Consider the following 23390-nt stretch of genomic DNA (forward strand, 5'->3'; position numbering starts at 1 on the left):
AGAGACCTAGCTAGTCTCTGAGTTTCGGAACAGGTATATGAGATGGCAGTTGGAGCCGTCAGGTGTTGATAGCTTGATCAACTGTCTTCACATATCCGTTACGTATCTGATTTGGCTTTGTGAATCCCGTAAGGGTATAAGTAATTGATACAGTGGTTTTATAAATACGAATAGCACGCTAAAATTGGACTCTGGTACTTACACAGCCCACTACTATGTTTGTTTTGTTGAGAGCATGCTAGTGAGTGATATCCAGTTTTCTTTATATACTGTGGTTCGAAATGATTTACAGGTTACAGATTTCATGTTAATTATAGTTTCGTTCCTATAACTGTTTTATTGTGAATCATTTTACTTGTTATTCATATAGTGGTACTGCTGAGCAATTGATTGCTCACCCTTGCAGAATGTTTTATATATGTATTGCAGATGCTTAGGAGGTTCTTCTGTGGTAGTCAGGGCAGAGCTCCAGTTCCTTCCGTGTCAGGCTCCTCTGAGGTAGTTATGGTTAGACCAGATGTGATCTGTTGAGTTACTGTATTTAGTTAGTTGCGTCAGGATTGTTTGGATAAGTTGATTTTATAATGATTGTAACCTAAATCATACTTAAACCTAGAAAAGGTCTTGGTAAAGGGGTCGTCGTTATGTATTATGCATAAGTTGTATTATATTATGTTTGTTATTATTATTGTTGGTGATGTCAACTCCTGACCCCGGGGTTGAGGCCGTCACAATGTTTTCATTAGAACCCATGGTAACGATGTGTTCGATCATGAACTAATCGTTGTCATGGGGTTCTAGCGGATTTATTTATGGATTTCAATAGTTGATTGTTTTAAATCTCGTATCGTATGTGGATCAGTACTGTTGCTTATACCTTAAACCCTTACACGCATTCCTTGAGACATATTTTGTTCTAGAGTAATTGTTCACTATCCAACAAGTTGCTTGTTCTTCCCGTAAGAAAGTCAAACCTCAAATTAAGCAACTTAAGGTTCTGTTGATTTATCACAATTCAGACTTCCCTTGCTATTTGTGAATTTTCCATCTAAACATTGTTTCTTTCCTCGGTGATCCTATCAGTTGGTTGGGGCAAACAATGCATATGATTGGACTATTTGTCTATGTGACAAAGGGTCTGGTGGGACGCCACCGATATGTGTTGTGAGCTATGCGGTACTAAGAATGGCCATCTTATGTACTTGTATGGTTGCTCTCAGTCATACCTATGTCTTTTTCTCTTATCCTCCCTGTATTATTAATTCCTTGACTTTGAAATTTCATTTGAAGTTCCAAGGCAATAAGTTGTCAGTAGCTTTTGTAATTAGACAGTCCTGGTTATTGAAGAGTTGACTGTCTGGAGGAATAGAAGTTTTACATCGGGTTGCTACTTCAGAAATGGAAATAGTAGAGAGGATTTATGATTCAATATTGAAGGTTGCATCTTTAGAAAAGTTAACTCGTGGAAGATGGGTCAATTGTAAGAGATAAGAAGTCGCCTTGGGAGGGATGGTTGATTGAAACTCAGACTAGTGCGTTAGCCAAGTCTGTGATTCTTAAGTTTAACTTGACTTACCAGTTTACCCTTTTTGGGTGGTGACTAGTATAGCCGTCTAGCTTTGCGATATATGGAATTTGCTAATGTTGTATTTCTAATGATGCTGGAAGGTTGATCAGTGGTTTTTAGATGGAGAAGTCATGCTATAGTGTTTAGTATCTTTATATCCTAGTTTTACTGCACTGTTGTTGATTCTGCTACTGTTATCATTGCTATTGTTGCTAGTGTTGCTAATCTAGATATCTTTTATAAATGGATCCTGAAAATAAAGACATGGGTGCTTTGATTGGGCAGCATTTTCCTGAGACAGGTGCACCGTTTGAACGATGATATTTTTGTTATATATCCTCGTTATGTTTTTGAATAAACTTCCTGTTATATTTCAGGAAAATTCCACCCAAGAAAGCTACCCAGTCTAAATAAAATAGTAGTAGTTTGGCGGAGGGTCCAGTTATAAACGAAATTCTAGACTTGTTGCGCCAGCAGCAACAACAACAGTTGTAGTTAATCCAACGGATTCAGCAGTAACAACATCATCAAAGAGAGCCAAACCAAACTACTAGTTTTAGATCTTTTCAGTCTGTTAATCCCCCAGAGTTCAAGGGCGAAGTGGACCCTGTTGTTGCCAGAAAATGGCTTGAGGAAATGGAAAAGGCACTTACCCTCACTCAAGTAAGTGCTGATCTTAAGATAGATTATGTGAGCTATTTCTAAAAAATAAAACAAATTAATGGTGGGAATCCACTCGTGCGTTGGAAAGAGAAGGCCCTGATTCTTGGATGAGATTTATAGGATTGTTCTTGGAGAAGTATTTTCCCGATTGTCTAAGGAATCGGTTGGAAGTCGAGTTTCTAAAACTGAAACAAGGTGAAAGAAGTGTGTTGGAGTATGAGGGCAAGTTTACAGAATTGGCCCGATTAGTTCCTGAGTTTGTAAGTACGAAGATCCAGAAGGCAAGGAAGTTTCAACAGGGGTTGAAGCCTGAGATTTGCAGTGGAGTTGTGGCATTGCGGCTCAAGACGTATCCTTTCGTAGTTCAGGCCGCCTTAGTAATTGAGATTGATCAGAAGTTAGCCGCTAGAGAAAAAGAAGACAAGAAGCGAAAGATAGATGATGTGGAAGGAGCATCAGGTCAAGAAGGATCTAGCCAGAAGTCTCAGAAAAAGGTTGGAAGGAGTAAGAGTACAGAATTTAGGGGACACAGTTTTTCTTTAGACAAGCTTAATAAAACCTCAGTCAGCTCTAGTCAAGCCAAGTCGGACAGGTTGTTAATATTGGAATGCAAGCAATATGGTGAAAGTATGGTGGAGTATGTAAAGCAAATATTGAATGTTTCAGGTGTGGATAGAGAGGAAAATATGCGTCGGAGTATAAAGTGGAAAATCTAGGAGTCACGTGTTATAATTGTGGCAAGGTAGGGCATGTTGCCAAGAACTGTAGAAATATTCCTCGAGGTACCTTGGAAGGTAGTGTATCAAAAAGGTATGACATTCAGTACACCCAAGGCTAAGACTTATAATATCATTAGACGGTCAACTGCTCAACACCCTGATATGGAACCAGGCGTAAGTAAGAATGCGGGGCATAACTAGCGCATGCTGTGGATATTAAGAAAGAAACATCTAGGATGGAAGAAATCCAGATAACAAGTGAAATCCTAAAGGTTTTACCGGATGACTTACCAGAATTACCTCGGAACATGAGATAGAATTTCTCATTATTTACTGTACAGAGTCGTGCTGAAGTCAAAAGCCCCGTACCGTATGGCCATTAGGAATCAAGTAAGTAGTTAAGGAAATTTCAGGATTGCAGAATAAAGGAATAACGAGACAAGGTGTATTCTATGCTATGCATTAATGTGGTTTATAGAAAAGAAGAATGGGTATATGAAGTTACGTACTGACTATCGAAAGTTTCAAAAATTGTTAATCAGGAATGAGTAACCCCTGCATGGAACTGATTATTTATATGACTCAATTAGAAGAGCGTGTTGGTTTTTGAAGGGTGACCCGGAGCAGGTTACCGTCAGTTGAAGGTTAAGCCTGAGGTCATACTAAAGACCCTGTTTAGAACAAGATATAGACATTACAAGTTTTTGGTGATGTTAATTGGATTGACAAATGCACCTGTCGCCTATAAGGATTAAATGGACATAGTGTATAAGGAGTGCTCGGGTAAGTTGTGATTATATTTATTGATAACATCCTTGTCCCTTTAGGACTAGGGAAGATCAAACTAAACACCTAAAGATTTCCCTACAAAAAGGTTTAAAAAGCAGCAATGGTATGCTGAGTTCCAAGGTATGAAATCTAGATTAAAAGTGACGAAGGATTACAATTGTTCTATTAATTATATCCAGGAAAAGCCAAAATAATGACAGATGCCTCGAGTAGAAAAGAAAGATTGAACATCATTAAGATTATTGAAGAGTTAATAGAAGAATTGGAGGAGTGGAATGTGAAGTTCAAATACCTGAAGGTGAGAAGAAGTGAAGGTATGAGATTACTTCCCAGCCTTAATTGATGGAAATGAGTAAGAGTGTTCGAATGTTTGGAAATTAAGTTGAAAGTGAGTCCCATCTATCATTTTTAGATGAAGGGTCAAAGTGAGAGGATGATTCAGATTATATAAAATATGTCGAGAATATATACATTTTGAGTTTAAAAGGAAACTGAGGTAATCACCTACCATTAATTAAATTTTCTATGCTAATAATTATCTTGCTAGTAGGGGAATTCTACCTTGCGAAGCCTTGTATGGACATAAATGTGGGTCCCCACACTAGTGAGAGAAAGTGGGAGTAGAGATATTGTTAGGTTCAGAGTTAATTCAGCACACCGAGTACGTAGTGATGTTGATTCGGAAAAGAGTTGAAGCAACTCAGAATAGACAAAGAAGAAGGCAGACTTGCATTGAAAGAGTGTGGATATATAAATAGGATCATTGGGGTTGACACAAGTTTCACCTTGAAAGAGATTGGCTAGGTTTGAATAGAAGGGATAAGTTGAGTCCTAAATACTGTGAACCGTTCGAGGTATTGATAAATATAGGTAAAGTTGCCCATGAGTTGATGTTGCTTCCGCAGTTGCAGCATATATCTATAATGTGTTTCATGTGTCAATATTAAAACAATATGTTCCTGATTTGAACAAAGTCGTTGATTAGGAGCCAATGGGCTCTCATCCAAATTGTTATGTATGGGATGATCGATCCAAATCCTAGATCGTTAAGAGCGAGTACTTAGGAATGAGTTTATGTCTATAGTGAGTATACTTTGAATAAATCCTCGAGTAGAAGAGTCTACTCGGGAGTTAGGGTCAGATATGCCTGATAAATATTCTCACTTATTTAGTTAGATCAGATTCTGAGGACATAATCTTTTTAAGGGGGGAAGGATATAACGATTCACGTATTTTCGTATTATTTAAATACGTAATTATGGAATTATTAAATAAATAAAATATGTGCATAGCTTCTATCAGCTATGTGTTGTTTTATTGTTATCTATGTGTGGTTTATGGTATACCGAGTTGTTCGCGTAATAAACTATTGAGTTGTACTGAATTATTTTCACTTTCAAAAGTGAATTTAATGCAAATTTATTTGCATAAATATTTAGAATGTCTCTAAAATATTTTTTATGGTTTTATAATTACAATAATTATTTTTGGGATTTTATAAAATTTAGAAATCAATATTTTATCAATAATTTAGCCTTATATGATTTTCTGATTGCATTTATTTGTGAAATCCTTATTTAATTTCAGAATTCTTCAAAAATTATGAAACTCATATTTATTCAAGTTGGAATATTCTGAGAAGTTTAAAATTATTTTGGAAATTTTTGGGATTAATTTCACTCGCGCGTTGTTTCGTTTGTTCAATAAAAGCAGATATAAATTGCATTTCAGAAATTATTTTAAAATTATGAAAATTACCTTTTTATTTACTTAACGATATTTATAATATTTAAGACTATTTTCATAATTTTCTGAATTTATTTTAAGTGCAGCTCGGTTCGTTAATTGTGAATTTCGGGTATGTTAGCGTGACTTAGAAATGATTTAAAAATTTACAAAAACTTTAATTTTGTTAGTTTTTAATTGATCCGAGAATTCTGAAATATATGGTAATTTTCGGAATAATTTTGCCCATAAGTTGTTCGATTAAGCGCGAAGCGCGGGACAAAATTGGGGCATTCAGGGGTTACGTGTCAAGTAAATGGATTCGTGTCACATTCTTATACATTCATGTGACACGTGCTATCCGTTTAATGGTTAAAAAAACAACAAAACAGAAACAAAACCCCACCCCTTCCCTGTTGTTCCTCACCCCGTTTCTCTCCCCTTAAAATCTCTCTGCATCTCTCTTCTCCCGATCAACTCTCGGGAATTTCTTTTTTTTCTGGCAGGTTTCTTCCCCTCGATGATTCGCCTGCTTCTTCCCTGTCTTCCCTGATTCCAGCCGTCACTGTGCTCCTGAACTCCGGTTACTTTTCCGGTAATTGCCGCCTGTGCTTAGTGATTCCGATTTATACATGTGCATATGTATGTATATTTGTGTGAATAGTTACCAGTTTTTTGGGGATTTGCAGTGCTCCTCTGTTAAGTTTCTGTGTGTTTTCCGATGGTTGTTTTTTTCTTTCCGGCCAGCTGCGCGTTTGTGCGCGTGGTGTTGCCCTGAGAAACTTCTGATTTTTTTGTTCCCTTTGCAATTGAATTTGATGATTACCTTTATGATTTCTCGAATTTTAATTCTTAAATTTTGAATTATTTCGGTGAATTTAATCGGTGAAGTTCGTATGGAAACCCAAAATATTCGGGCACCGACGAATTTCCCGCCGTCCGCGATGAATTTTGACGAGCGGACGATGGACGGTGATGATGTTCATCTGAGTCCTAATATTTTAAAATAAATAATTTAGTTCGTATATTATTAGTAGTCGAAATAAAAAGTAGTAGTTAAATAATATAGTTCGGGAATTATTTGGATTGTGAAGTTGGATTGATTGTCTGTTTGTTGGGTTATGATTGAATTAATTTATGATTGTGATTGGGATTTGACGTCGATTATGTTTCGATGGGTAGGCTGATAAACAAAGGAAGTGCTGCCCTATTTCTGGGAAATCAAAGTACGGAAATACGGGAGCATATCCGGTAATTATCGGGACGTCGAGCGAATATATAAATATAAATATATTTTATACGAAACTTGATTGTACGTTGTGATAAAATATTTTGCCAAAACCAATAACCCTAATTGTTGCGTGTGTTATTATAATACGTATACTCAAGAGTCGGAATTTAATATCGAATGGGTAGGTTTGTTAGTGAGGATATGTCAAGCATAACTGGGTGTCTAACATAGAGTAGTTCGACTCTGTAGGTCCTAGTCGGAAGACCCGAAAGTTGACGACAGATAAAAGATAGTCTAGTGATCAGTCGACCAACTCAGCTAGGTTCCAAGCAAAGGACCTGAGTGTTGAAGTCGGATCCAGGATAGTTTAATAGTAAGGGGATAAATCCGAGCGTTCGAGGTGAGCGGTATTAGTTGTAAAGCTCTGCAATGCAAGTACCGCTGGCCATTCTTTTATGGTTTAGTACGCATGAATAAAACGTTGTTTTAATCTCATAAAGGAACATAAAACGTTTTAAGTTACTTATCCCCTGTAGTTATAAATCATTGTTTTAAATCTATTTTGGGGAAAAGTAACTTCGAAAGGTACCTATCTCGAATGAAAATGATTGTGAACCAGTTTTACGTGTGCTGTTAAAATGAATGGTTTTGAAATGAGATAGGTACAAGTGATTTTGAAAACTGGATAAAACGATAAGATATTGGGGCCAGAGTAGGCCTATTGAGGTGGCGTAAGAGGCTAATTCGGTTGTGCGCAATTTCATAACTAATTAGTCCAGCTGGTTAGAAACCTAGCTAGTCTCTGAGTTCCGAAACAGGTATATGGGATGTCAGTTGGAGCCGTCTGGTGTTGATAGCCTGATCAACTGTGTTCACATATCCGTTACGTATCTGATTTAGCTTTGTGATTCCTGTAAGGGTATAAGTAATTGATACAGTGGTTTTATAAATGTGAATAGCATGCTAAAATTGGACTCTGGTACTTACATAACACACTACTACGTTTGTTTTGTTGAGAGCATGCTAGTCAGTGATATCCAGTTTTCTCAGATGTTCTTTATATACTATGGTTCGAAATGATTTACAAGTTATAGATTTCATGTTGATTATAGTTTCGTTCCTATAACTGTTTTATTGTGAATCATTTTACTTGTTATTCATATAGTGGTACTGCTGAGCAATTTATTGCTCACCCTTGCAGAATGTTTTATATATGTATTGTAGATGCCTAAGAGGCTATTCTGTAGTACTCAGGGCAGAGCTCCAGTTCCTTCCGCGTCAGGCTCCTCTGAGGTAGTTGTGGTTAGACCAAATGTGGTCTGTTGAGTTGCTTTATTTAGTTAGTTGCATTAGGATTGTTTGGATAAGTTGATTTTGTAATGATTATAATCTAAATCATACTTAAACCTGGAAAAGGTCTTGGTAAAGGGGTCGTAGTTATGTATTATGCATAAGTTGGATTATATTATGTTTGTTATTATTATTGTTGGTGATGTCAACTCCTGACCCTGGGGTTGAGGCCGTCACAATGTTTTCATTGGGACCCATGGTGATGATGTGTTCGATCATGAACTAATCGTTGTCATGGGGTTCTAGCAGATTTATTTATGGATTTCAAGAGTTGATTGTTTTAAATCTTTAGTGTGTGGTGATTTGTGATTTCCTAGTTTGGTTGTTCTTATTCGTCTTTGTTGCGTAGCTAACATCTAAGATAGTTTGTTAATCTCTATTGAAGCAATAGTGAATATAGAGGTTTAGAACATGCCATGCTAGCATAGGTTTATGTATGAATTGACATGCATAATTTGTGGAGTAATTTTAACCATCTTACACACCGTATGTAATCATAATAGATAACTTGTTCTTAAACCGTTATGTTTTCCAATCTGATAGACATATTGTTGGGTTATGTGTTTAGAGTTTTGTTAGGGTTTTGGTATAATTTCAGTATACTAGGTGCAGTACAGAATAGTGAATCAAACAAAGTACTATTTTTATGTTTCTAAATATTTCTGTATAATTAATCTCTTATTCAAAACAATACAATCTTCTCCTTTATATAATAGGAGAATATAAAACATCATACATGAATCAAAATAGATACATCTTCCAAGTTCTATGAATCATAATTATTTTGTTCTCACATATTCCTAAATTCACTGAATATAACAGAATTCCAGATTCTTCCTCTAAGTCCAAGAGTTAGTTTACTTATCCAACATATTCCTCCCTTAAACTAACTCTTTCCGATCCTTCATTCCCATCAACCTTTTGTATGTATCAAACATAGGCTTGGACAGTGGTTTGGTTAATACATCTGCTATTTGATCATTACTAACAACGTGATGCAATTGGACATTCTTTTCCTTCACATGCTCCCGGATAAAATGGAATCTAATGTCAATATGTTTGCTTCTTTCATGATATACTGGATTCTTGGCAAGCTCGATTGCAGATATATTGTCGATTCTAATTTCTGTTGATCCTTGCTGTGGGATCCTTAATTCACTGAGTAACCTTCTTAACCATATAGCATGACAAACACAGTAGGAAGCTGCTACATATTCATCCTCTCAAGTGGATAATGATACTATAGGTTGCTTCTTAGAATACCACATAAATGCCGTGTCTCCTATAAAAAACAAGTATCCTGACGTGCTTTTGCGATCATCCACATCTCCACACCAATCACTATCAGAATATCCCAATAACTTATAATCCATTGCTCTAGAATAAAATAATCCAAGTGATTTTGTACCTTGAATATATCGCAGAATCCTTTTTATTGCTTTCCAGTGTTCCTGTTTTGGATCTTCCATGAATCTGCTTACTACCCCAACATTATATGCAATGCCAGGTCTTGTGCATATAAGATATCTCAAGCTTCCAACCAAACTTTGATATAAATTTGCTTCCACTGAAGCTCCTCCCTCGAATTTAGAAAGTTTTGTTCCCAATTCCATGGGTGTTGCTACTGGATTGCAGTGTTCCATTCTGAATATCTGCAAAATGTTATTAGCATATGCTTCTTGGGATATAAATATTCCTGACTTATCTTGCTTCACTTCAATGCCAAGAAAATATCTCATCAAACCCAAATCTGTCATCTCAAACTCCTGAGTCATTTCCTTCTTAAAATCTTTTATCATGTCTTCATTATTCCCCATAAAAATAAGATCATCAACGTAAAGTGCAACAAGTAATATATTACCTTGCCTTTCCTTGACATATAAAGCAGCTTCATAAGGACATTGAACAAATCCATTCTTCTTAAAGTAGGTGTCAATCCGAGTGTTCCATGCTCGGGGCGCCTGTTTCAAACCGTATAAAGCCTTATACAATTTCAGCACCATCTTTTCTTTTCCAGCCTTTACATAACCAGGGGGCTGATTCACTACACTTCCTCTTCTAACGTGCCATTTAAAATGTGGATTTTATGTTCATCTGATAAATGGGCCATTTGTTTTGAGCAGCTTGTGAGATTAAAAGTCTTATCGTCTCCATTCTGGCCACGGGTGCAAAAACCTCATCATAGTCTATCCCAACTTTTTGTTGGTAGCCCTTTGCAACTAACCGCGCCTTGAATCTTTCTATTCCTCCTTCAGCATTCATTTTCTTCGTATAAACCCATTTAACATCGATAGGCCTACAATCTTTTGGAGCTTTCACAAGTTCCCAAGTTTTATTCTTTTCAATTGCTTTAATTTCCTCATCCATTACAGCTTGCCACTTCTTATCTTTCTTTGCTTCTTCAAAATTTATTTTCTCTGTATCAGCCATCAAACATACCAGGTGCACTTCATCCGTTCTTTGATACAAATCTTGCAAAGTTCTCATTCTAGGATTCAAGGGCTCATCATCATTTATTTCTTCATTTTCTGCTACATCAACATTTGTGGGTGAGATTTTAGAGATTGAAAAATCACCTGTATTTGTTTCATTTTCTGGTCCTTTTTTCCAGCTCCATGCATCATCTTCTTGTACTTGCACATCTCGACTTACTTCCACCTTCATTGTTACCGGATCAAGAAGCTTGTAGGCTTTTGTTTTCTCATCATATCCAATAAAAATATATTTTCTGCTCTTGTCATCTAGTTTTGTTCTTTTCTGATCTGGTACATGAGAGTATGCCACACTCCCAAAGACCTTTAGATGTGATACAGTAGGTTTCTTTCCACTCCACAATTCCTGAGGTGTTTGATTTCCCAAATTTGAGTGTAGACAACGATTCTGAATATAAACAGCACATTGCACAACTTCTGCCCAGAGTTCTTTTGGGAGTTCCTTGCTTTTTATCATCGCTCGAACCATGTCTAGAATAGTCCGATTTTTTCTCTCAGCCACACCATTCTGCTGTGGTGAATATGGAGCTGTTAAGAATCTTCTAATGCCTGTTCTTCACATTATTTCGTGAAGGCATTTGATGTATATTCTCCTCCTCTATCAGAATGTAATTCCTTGATATGCATCCCAGTCTTTTTCTTCACCAGCACTTTGAATTTCTTGAATACTTTCAATGCTTCAGATTTTTCTCTCAAAAAATAAACCCATGTCCTCCGAGAATAGTCATCAATAAAAGTAATGAAATACGTTTTAGAACTGTATGACTTGGGTGTGATGGGACCACAAATATCCGTGTGCACCAACTCGAGAGGCTTTGCAGCATGATATAACGTTTTCTTTTGGAAAGAATACCTTGTTTGTTTTCCCAGCATGCATTCTTTACAAAAGCTTCCTGTATAATCCATGTTTGGTATTCCATGAACCATTGCTTTATTTGCCATCTCCTTTAAACCACCATAGTGTAAGTGTCCCAATCGCCTATGCCATAAAGATGCTTTGTCCTCCATCTTCACTTGTATACATGTCTCCTGTATGTTTCTCAAATTTAATTTGAACATTCGATTTTGAGACATTTCTATTTGAGCCATTGTCCTGCCATTTTTGTCCTTCAAGAACATGACTTTATTCTCCATAAAAATTGAATACCCTTTCTCCAGTAGCTGTCCAAGACTAAGAATGTTATTTTTCATATCTGGAACAAAATAGACATCTACTATTTTTCCTTGTCTGCCCTCTTTCCTGGAAAAACAAATTTCTCCTTTTCCTTTGACTTCAACTTTGGATGCATCACCAAAAGAGACAAAACCAGAATTTACATATCTCAAATAAGTAAATAGATGTTTGAGCCCAGTCATGTGGTTGCTGGCACCACTATCAAGGTACCATATCACATCATCTTCTTGAGTTATCTCTTTATTGGCCATGAGCAGCACTCCATCATTTTGTTGCTCCTCCGTTTAGGCTATATTTGCTTTTTCTTCAACCCTTTTGTTAAACCAACAATCTTTGGAAAAATGTCCAAATTTTCCACAATTATAACATTCAATATTTGATCTATTACCTCTTCCAGGGGCTGATCTTCCACCTCTGCCGCGACTACGTCCCTGTCCATGCCAAACTTGTTGATTTTCCTGCACCTGTTCTCCAAATCTGTTGCTTACAAAACCACGTCCTCTGTCTTGATGGAAATTTTTATTTACACAGCCACGTCCTCTTCCTCTACTATATTGTGTGTACAACACCTTATCTTTGTCTTCCACAGAGACATTAGATTTCGGAACTTGAGAATCTGTCTCTTCCTTCTTTAACAACATTTCAGAATATTCTTGCAAGGACCCCATAAGTTGATCCACCATCATGGTTTCTGTATCATTTGATTCTTCAATAGAAATGCCAACAAGTTGCAACTTTGTATTCAAAGATCTCAGTATCTTTTCATTGACACGAGAATTTTCTAAATTTTCTCCATAATTCTTCATTTGATTTACAACCGAGGAAACCCTTATAAAATAATCTGGGTCTGATTCCGTTTCTTTCATATGTAATGATTCAAATTCACCACGTAGGGTTTGTAATCGTACCTTTTTTACTTTGTCAACACCTTTGAAATTATTCTGTAGGATCTCCCATGCTTCCTTTGCTTTTGCTGCAGATGCCACCTTTTTAAACATGGATTCATCTAAGCCCATGTGTATAATTGATAAAGCTTGTTGATCTTGTTTCCGTGCCTTTGCTAGAGCGTTTTTCTAAGCCTGATTCAAAGCACCTTCATTCTCTGGTTCATCATAGCCCTTATCTACAATTTCCCATGCTTCTTATGATCCGAGCAGTGCCTTCATCCGGATACACCAGTGACCATAATTTTCCTTCGTGAGTTTTGGAACAGAAAAAGAGTTATTCATCTCGCAGGCTCTGATACCAATCTGCTGGGTTATGTGTTTAGAGTTTTGGTAGGGTTTTGGTATAATTTCAGTATACTAGGTGCAGTACAGAATAGTGAATCAAACAAAGAACTGTTTTTATGTTTCTAAATATTTCTGTATAATTAATCTCTTATTCAAAACAATACAATCTTTTCCTTTATATAATAGGAGAATATAAAACATCATACATGAATCAAAATAGATACATCTTCCAAGTTCTATGAATCATAATTATTGTGTTCTCACATATTCCTAAATTCACTGAATATAACAGAATTCCAGATTCTTCCTCTAAGTCCAAGAGTTAGTTTACTTATCCAACACATATAGGGTCTAAGCATAATTGGCATCTACTCAACTTCTATCTTGATTGTGAATGCTTAGTAGTAGGGTATACGTATATCGAAAGATAGCGTATACTAATTTTGTGTTATCTGATTAGTTATCATCACCATCGCATACTATTGATAAAGACAGAAACTTTGAATGAAATATTTAATGAAGTATTTAATGAAGTTAGAATCTCATGTTTTATTCTCATATAAGTAATTCACTTTCAATCTCTTAGTTAATGCATGCTAGTATAATCTCTTAAGTAGTTAATCAACTCAAATTTGTTACTTGTCTTAGCTGAGAACGATAATCATACATTGTTGCATAAGTGCATAATCTGAATTTAACCTAAACCAGTCTCTGTGGGAACAAACTTGACTTAAATCTTATACTACTTGTGATCGCGTACGCTTGCGTGTATTTTCGCGTGTGTTTTAGCCCGAACAAGTTTTTGGCGCCGCTTCCGGGGACTCAGTGTTAATTTTTAGTTTATGTGCTTGACATCAGTGGTCGTTAAAGTTCACTGACTCAGATTACTTTACTTACTACGGTTAACTTGTTGTGTTTCAGGTACTCTAGAGAGCATGTATGTGAATACGTTCTCAGTCTTGTAAGGAAACAATTGAAGAAGATATGGAAGTTGAAGAATTGGAAGAAGAAGTTCTTGAAGAAGTTAAAGAAGTTGAAGAAGAAGTGATCATTACAATGGGAGAACCAACAGCAGCAACGAAAGCGTTGATGGATTATCCTCAACCAAAGATCAATGACATTCAATCTAGCATTGTCAGGCCAGCTATCGCAACTAATACCTTTGAGATCAAGCCTGGCATAATTCAGATGGTGCAGAATTCAGTCCAATTTGGGGGTGCTCCAACGGAAGATCCCAATATGCATATTAGGGATTTCATAGAGATCTACGACACCTTCAAGTTGAATAATGTTTCCGAAGATGCTGTGAAACTGAGACTTTTCCCATTCTCTCCGAGGGATAAAGCTAAGATCTGGTTGCACTCTCTACCACCAGGTTCTATTGCAACATAGGAGGATCTTGCTCAGAAATTCCTTACTAAATTCTTCCCTATGGCAAAGACAGCTGCAATCAGGAATGCTCTTACTCAATTCACGCAACAATTGGGTGAATCTTTATATAAAGCTTGGGAGCGCTATAAGGAGATGCTTAGGAAGTGTCCTCATCATGGAATGCCTGACTGGATGGTGATCAATTGCTTTTATAATGGTTTGGGAGCACAGTCAAGACCTATGCTCGATGCAACATCAGGTGGAGCCTTATGGGCCAAGAGATATGAGAAATCTTATGAGCTAATTGAGATGATTGCTGCGAATGAATATCAAAATTCAACTCAGAGGCTACCACAAGGCAAGGTAGCAGGAATTCTGGAGGTGGATACAGCTACGGCTATCACTGCGCAGCTAAAGACGTTGACTATGAAGGTCGATTCTCTGACCAACTATGGTGTTCAATGGATAATGAGTGTTTGTGAGCTTTGTGCATGATCACATGTGACAGAGCAATGTGCTATATCTAGTGAATCAACTCAGTTTGTGAGCAACTTTAAGAGGTCGCAACAACCAGTTCCTGCCACTTATCATCCTAACAACCGCAACCATCCTAACTTCAGCTGGAGCAATAATCAGGGTGGTATGCAACAACCTTACCAGCAGTTTGGGAACAAGCAATTCAATCCTCCTGGTTTTCAATAACAGTATGCACCAAGGCAGCAATTTCAGCCACAGGGAATGCAACAATAATCTCATGGAGGTGCTGATCAATCTTCTAATGAAACATCTGAATTGGAGGAGTTGAGGCTTATGTGCAAGAGCCAAGCGGTTTCAATCAAAACTCTGGAGAATCAAATATGGCAGATTGCTAACGCCTTATTGAACCAACCACAAGAAACTCTTCCAAATGACACAGAGGCTAATCCAGGTAAGAGGGAAGTCAAAGAACAACTTAAGGCAAACACCCCGAGGTCTGGAAAGGTCGCGAGCCCCCAAAATCATCAAAACGAAGACTCTGAATTTTTTTTCCAGAAGGAGGGCGCGCCCGCACCCTTAGCAGCGCGCCCACACCCCTCCCAGTTTCAGAAAGTGAAAAAATTGACAAAAAGGCTGATCAGAGGGATGGCGAAGCGAAAAAGAAGAAAATTTCTATTGAAAATACTACTCCTCAGCTGAATATAGGGGGATGAATAAGTCTATCCGCCTCCCCCATTTCCTAAAAGACTTCAGAAGCAAAAATTCGACAAGCAGTTTGCCAAGTTTTTGGAGGTTTTCAAGAAGTTGCACATTAACATACCTTTTGCAGAAGCTCTTGGACAGATGCCGAACTATGCTAAGTTCATGAAAGGTATTCTGTGTAACACCCCCAAATCCGGGGTCGGGGATTCGAGTTGTCATGAGTTCCATTTCCCTTATCAATACTTAATCTTAACAGTCAACCAACTACTGAGTACTGTGACCCCACAATATACACACACACACACCACAAGTTATAGTCTCAGAGATGAATACCAAAAATAACACAAGTCATTTTATTCCACCATTATAAACCGTTACACCTTAAAAGGGTTTCTGAATAAATTTACATTTCTTTGCCATTATTACAATTCATATAGATACATAAGTCTGGTACATCAGAAGTTGAAAGCCTAGCCTATTGGTAATTTCTACCTCAGCTACAGCGGCATCAACGCTTCCAGAAAACTGCGGAACGTTTCTTAACCGCTTGCGAATTCGAAGCTTGATCCTGTTCATTTTTTTTATCTGTTGTTGTGTGATGAAAGAAGAAAGCAAGGGTGAGCAACAAGCCCACCGAAATAATATGTATAATAATTAACAATATATGAGCATTCTCATAGTACTCATGAAAGTCTTGGTCAAGAAGAAATGAACCAAGCTGATATCTTAACGCGACCAAGTCACAAAATATTCTGTATATATATATATACATATATACTTTTCACAATCTTTGAAATCCTCTGACATGTATAATATACACAGAGTTCCAGTTTATAACTGTATAAAAATATCGTTGCAAGGTGATCTCATATATCTAACCTTGTCTCAACGTTTTTCTGAAAATCTTTAACATGCACAAGATAATCATTTACTAGATATAAGTTTAAAAGATGAAGTTACAAGATACTCCAATATACTTATACCTTTTCCGAATACTACTTGAACTACCACCGTTCAAGGTATAATCTGTTTCAAAAGTTCATCACATAGATGAGACTACAAGATAAGATTTGAATAGATTCAATCCTTAAAATATCATTATAAATAATGAAGTTACGAGATACTTCATTAAGTCCCGATATATATATACACCTATATATATACATTTCATACACTCCTTGAAAACCTCTGTTATGAAAATTATAAATAGAGTTGTAATATCCAATGAATTTGGAAAGGAGAAAACCTTGGCATAAACCTGATATCTTGCTGATCAGGCAAAGATACCAATAAGTAACGTTTTCTACTAATAGATGGACGAATTCCCCACTGGTCATCAACCTGGCCGCAATAGGACCTTATGCTGGACTACCACTCAGCCACTTACGCATTTGATGGACTCCCACTGAGCCACTTACACTTTCATGGACGCCCACTGAGCCCATGTTGCTTATGCCGACTCAATAGATGGACTTACTTCCCGAACGTTGGGTAAGTAATCAATTCATTTATCAAAACAGCAACCTTGTTGCGATTATAAATACACCACAGAGCCGGATCCCTCAGGTTTTGAGCGAGTATTTAAATCCCCTTTGAAAGGAAGATCTTAAATATAAAAATGAGTTTTGGGATCCGCTCTAACTTTTAAAATCATTTTGAAGACTCGAAAACACTTTTAAGAATGTTTGGAGTAATGCTGATTTAATAAAATAAATCAGTCCCAATATATTAGAAAATATCTGAATATTATTATTTAAATAATATTCCCATAAGGATAATATCTATATAAATAATTTGAAGTAGAAGTTTTAAAACTCATACTTGAAATGAATATTAAATAACCAAAGATATACTTATACGAAAGTACTATCTTTATTTGAATAATCGAAAATAAGTTTGATTATCGAAACATTATTCTTTAATAAAATAAAGAATATTATTTAGTAAATAATCGGAGTCATAAGTCCTCGAATGAATATTCAAAATAATATTCATTAAATAAATATTCATTAAATAGAATAAACAGAGTCATAAGTCCTCGAATGAATATTCAAAGTAATATTCATTAAATAGAATAAACAGAGTCATAAGTCCTCGGATGAATATTCCAAGTAATATTCATTAATTAAAATAAAGTTATCGAATAAACCTTATTCGATTAATAGTTTTGAAAACTAAATCTATCTATCTATATAAATATATATATATATAATATACTCGGGAACATCGACTCCCGGTTTAGAAAATGTTCACCTTTGGGTCCCCTATACTAAGGGTATACGCAACTACTGCTTATCTCTAGCATAGGTATTATGCAACTATAAGCATTGGATCACCAAATACATATCAAGATTACGAAACAGACATTCATATAAACCATATCAGCATGCTCCAATATATCGCAAGATTTGCTAATCAACCATCATGCATCTATCACAAGATAATGCATATACATATATACATCACAACAACAGTATAACGGGTAGAAAACTTGCCTGAGTGTTCCCGGATAGACTTAAGCTTAGAGTGGGTCCGATAACCTATGAACAACAACATAAGTCGGAATTAAACCCCGGTCGCTTAAGAAACTAGACTTTAACCAATTGAACCCTAACGTTCGCTTATGGTCACTTCTACGCTTAACGAATCACATAAGTCATTCGAGTACCCTCGACTCCACCATTTTTAATAAATTAACCGTTATGAATTTTAAGGCGACGCTTTTGTGAATACCCTAAAACTGACTAATCCACTTTACATAATTGTTTCATACTCCAATTAGTCATTTAAGGGCCTTAACCAAGGTTTCAAAGTAAGGCGAGGGGTAGTTCGTTCGCGAAACGCCGTTACTTAAAACAGTCGTTTCTCCTAAACCGTACATCGGATTCAAGCGAACCACATATCAAAACGAAGCTCGTAACATGAACTATCTAAACATGGCAAAGGTTAGAATCTTTCAGTGAGTTCACGGGTCCTAAAGTTAAGAACAGAACAGTTAAGGAAAATTGGGCATTATGACGTTTATGTTTACGCGATTTCCAATTTAATTAACACTCTAAATTATCATCAATTCACTCACAACCACCAATACAACAATATTCAACCATCATACTACAAACTCAGTCCCCAAATCCAAGTTTTACCAATTTATCCAACCAATCAAGACCCAATATTCAAAACCAATACAAATCCACCAAACCTACTTATAATCAAAGATCAAGCCTTAATACTAACAATGCTTCAATAAAACTTAATGGAATCATAAAATCAAAGCTAGGGTTTGAAGTTGATACCTTCCTTGGTAGGTGTTAAGTTTCTAGGAAGCCTTAGGGAGCCTTAATCTAACCTCCTACAAGCTTGATCTTTCCAAAGAAATCAAGAACACAAAGTTAGGTTTTGAAGTTTCTAAAAGTCCGATTTAAAGAACTATAAAAATTAGGGTCTTACCATGCTTATTTGGACGATACTTGTGAACAAGAGTTGTAGGTCATCTCAATACCTTTCCAAAGAGCTATAGAACACAACATTTGAGTGAGTATTGAAGGAGATATGGTAGTTTTAAGGTGCTGCTCTGGTTTTGGCCGAGAGCAAGGGAAGAAAAAGTGAAGTAAAAATGTTTTTAGTTTGATTAAATAATTTGTGTGGTGTTTAGCTTGGTTACTTCCTTTTGTTGTTAATTAGATTGTTACCATGGTAAAAATTGTGTGGCTCACAATCAACCAACCAATCCTTCCCACTTTGTCATGCTCATGTCATCTGCTTATGTCATCTTGTTACACTTGTCTTCCTCTTGTTGGTGTGATGACATCATCGTTCATTAACCTCTTTGATTAACCCCTAATTACTTGGCTAATGACCGGTGATCTGTTATACGGTTCGCTTAACTTTCGTTCTCGTTTATCGTTTGAGGGATCATACCCGAGATCTTATTACTTGGGTTCCCCTAAACCTTTCTCAATATTTTATATTTCTTTTATGATCCTCTCTTATAATCCTTGAATTAAAAATCCTTTTAATCATGTTACCTTATACTCAATTCTTTCTGTATCTGGTGGATTTTCGGGAAAAATCAAAGTGTTCAAAATTGGATTCTGACGATCTTTACATACACTTATATACCATATAGAGTACTAATAAGATCTCAGAATATCAATAAAAGAACCCCTACAAAGTGTGGCATGAAAAGTTTTCTTATTCAGCATAATCAACAAAATCACTCTTCATAAGGGTTACAAAAAGTTTAAAATTTTTGGGGTTATTACATTCTATCTCGGAAGCTAAAACTTGAGGAGTTGGAAACCGTTGCTCTAACGGAAGATTGCAGTGCTATGCTGTAGCAGAAACTACCTCCTAAACTTAAAGATCCAGGAAGCTTCACGATACCTTGTACCATTGGCAATCTGTCTTTTGACAATTGCTTGTGTGACTTGGGAGCTAGCATCAATCTGATGCCCTTGTCTGTCTTCAAGAAACTCGGTCTGACTGATCCAAAACCTGTAAACATGTCCTTACAACTAGCTGATCGATCCATCACTTATCCGCGAGGAGTAGTAGAGGATTTCTTGGTTAAGGTGGATAAACTCATCTTCCCTGCTGATTTTGTCATTCTGGACTTCGAGGAAGATAAGAAGATTCCAATTATCTTGGGGAGATCATTCTTAGCTACAGGCCGAACTCTGATCGATGTACAAAAGGGTGAGCTTACTATGAGGGTTCAGGGTCAGGACATGACTTTCAATGTCTTCAATGCAATGAAATTCCCTATTGATGAAGAGGAGTGCTTTAAAGTAGAGTTGGTCGACTCTGTAGTGACTTCAGAGCATGATCAAATGCTAAGGACTGATGCCTTAGAGAGAGCCTTAACATGGGAATCTAATAGTGAAGATGAAGAGGGGCAAAACAGCTGCAGTATTTGAATGCTTCTCCATGGAAAAGGAGATTGGATTTGCATATTTGTCAAGCATATCTGACTCTAGTTTCCAAGTAGACTCTTCTACTCAAGGATTTCAAACGTACTTATTATAGATATATCCTTATTTCCAAGGACTCACCTTTAACGATCAAGAATTTGGATCGATCACTATATGCAGAACAAACTTGGACAAGAGCCCATTGAATCATAATCAATCACTTGATTCGAATCAGATACTTATCGCCTTAGTATTGACACTCAGAATACATTATATGTACACACTGGTGTGATGGCAACATCAATTCAAGAACAACTTTATCTATATTTATCAATACCTCGAATGGTTTACTAAATTTAGGACTTAACTTGTCCCTTCTATTCAGACTTATCCAATCACTTTCTAGACGAAACTTTTACTAATACTACTGGTCCTATTTCTATATTCATACCCTCCCTCGATACAAATCTTCCTTCTTTCTTTATCTACTCCGAGCTGCTTCAATCAATATCACTATGCCCTTTGGTGTACTGAATCAACTTAGGATTTGAAAACTTCCTTTCTCCCATTTTATCTCGATAAAGTGGGGACCTACACTTGCGTCCACATAAGGCTTGGTAAAGTGGCATTCTAAAGCTGACATTGATGATAAATGATCATCCCAGTTTTCCTTAAAACTCAACCTCTCAACATATCTTATTTTTCCTGAATCGCTTCCTCACTTTGACCCTTTGTTTAAGGATAATAGGCGGTGCTCAATTTCAATTTAGTTTCCAAACATTTAAACATCTCCTATTCATTTCTATCAGTTATGTCTGAAAAGTAATCTCATATATTCACTCATTATCACCTTTAGGTATTTGAACTTCATATTCCACTCTTTCCAATTCATTTATTAACTCCTCGGTGGTCTTAATTACATCCAATCCTTTCTTTCTGCATAAGACATTTGTTACCATACGACTTTGTTTAGGTAGTTGTTAATGGATTAATTTAGAATCTTTTGTTAATTCTCGATCAAAATTTATACTTGAAAACCCAACGTATAGTTGCCTTCCTTCTAATCTTTGGAGGAAAATCTTTGGAAATTCCACATAAACTTTCTTATCCTTTGAATAGCTGAGGATGTTATCAATAAATACAATTTGCTTACCCAAGTACTCCTTATACACCATGTTCCTTAATTCCTTATAGACAACTGATACACTTGTTATTTCACATAATATTACCACAGCTTGCAATGCTCATAACTCATTTTAATCGTAATCTCTGATATGTCCTCAGGTCGGATCTTAAGTTAATCCTCGAGACATAACACACTTCTTAAATTAGGTCTCATAAGTAATCAATTCTTTATAGGGGTCACTTCTTCTTATTCATTGTTTTGTTAAACTCCCGATAATCAGTACATACTCTCATAATTTCATTCCTTTTCTCCCTCAACATCACTGGTACACTTTACGGTTCGCTTCTTGTAAAACCACTCCTTGGTCTGTGTTATCCACTATTTTTCTTTAAATTTCCGTATATCTTGGCATTTTTTTATAAATAAATTAAATACTTTATATTGTGAATTCCCTGTAGGATCTCATTTCTTAATTCTTTTACTTGTAGCATCCAAGTGCTGGAAGAAATCCTGGGGATAGCGTGATCGTTCTCCTGGGCGCATAAATTTCCTCTTACTAACTGCTAACATCGTGATCCATTATCTTCTCTTGACATCTCCTTATCTTTCCCTTAACAACTTCGACTGAAAGGTCATACTATCCATCCTTGCTCCTTTTGGATTATGAATTCTGACTTCCAATTCCAACTTCTAAAATTCCATAGATAATTCTTCTGGTGCAGTCTCTATGTTCGTTCTCTCCTTTTTGCTTATCGCTTGCCACTACATTTGCTTTTCCTTGTGATTACATACTTCAAACTCTTATGTTCCATATAGATCTTACACCTTTCTCCATACATATCAGGTTTCCCAATCTTTCAAAGCGAATATTAATTCTGCTAGTCCCAAATTATGGATAGGATACTTCTGCTCACAAGGTTTCGGTTGTCTGGATGCATATACAATAACTTTATTTTGCTGCATCAACACACCTCCTATTCCCTTATGAGAAGTATCACTATAAACTACCAAATCTCCTTGATACTTTCAAAGTGATAAAGCAGGTGATGTAAACATTCTTTCATTTAACTCCATAAAACTTTCTTCAACCTTCTCCATTTCATATAGACTTCTTGCTTTTCCTAGTTAGCTTCGTCAAAGGTATTGCAACTTTCAAGAAATCTTGCATAAATTTTCAATAATAACCAGCCCATGGTAAAACTTCTTACTTTTGTTAGTGCTTTTGGTCTTTCTTCATTTATATTAACTTTAATCCCTGTTGGTTCCCCTTTTTTCCTTCTCCTCACTGACTATTTATGCTAAGAATTATGCTTCCTGCCATCAAAGCTTTCACCTTATAAACTTTACATACAATTTCTTTCTTCTTCGACTTCCCAATTATCAATAAATACCTTACATGGTCCTCCATTGACTTTAAGTAACACAACTACAGCTTATCCAGATATTCTTTAAAGATTATGTCCATCAAGTTCAAATATTACTGGTATATTGGTTAATCCAAACGACAGTACTAGAATTTTATAACAACAATTTTTAGTTCTGAAAATTATCTCGATATGTCCATAGGTTAAATCTTCAATTGATAATACCCAAATCTTAAATCAATCTTAGAAAATACTCTGCTTCTTTCATCTGATCAAACAAATCATTAGTTCGAGGTAACATATACTTGCTCTTGATAGTAAACTTGTTGAACTTTCGTTAGTCGACGCATAAGCTCGTACTTCCATCTTTCTTATTAACAATCAGTACCGGTGCACCTTACGGGGTACACTAGGTCTAATCGCTCCTTCTTCTAACATGTCTTGCATTTGCTTTGCTACCTCCCCCATTTTAACTGGCGCTATTCTATGCGGGGCTTT

The 23390-nt window shown here is 36.3% G+C and overlaps 1 protein-coding gene and 1 non-coding gene across 2 annotated transcripts; both read right to left on the reverse strand.

Annotated features, from left to right (window-relative positions):
- Positions 1-11994: 11994 nt before the first annotated feature.
- LOC141691249 (uncharacterized) lies at positions 11995-12726 on the reverse strand. Its single transcript, XM_074495987.1, has one exon. It carries the CDS (start codon positions 12724-12726, stop codon positions 11995-11997), a length of 732 nt encoding a protein of 243 aa, XP_074352088.1.
- Positions 12727-14388: 1662 nt separating this feature from the next.
- On the reverse strand, positions 14389-14495 carry LOC141694742 (small nucleolar RNA R71). Its single transcript, XR_012564026.1, has one exon. It is a non-coding gene; the product is annotated as a small nucleolar RNA R71 (small nucleolar RNA).
- Positions 14496-23390: the final 8895 nt, after the last annotated feature.

This window comes from Apium graveolens, chromosome 10 (assembly GCF_009905375.1).
Source record: "Apium graveolens cultivar Ventura chromosome 10, ASM990537v1, whole genome shotgun sequence".
NCBI lineage: Eukaryota > Viridiplantae > Streptophyta > Magnoliopsida > Apiales > Apiaceae > Apium > Apium graveolens.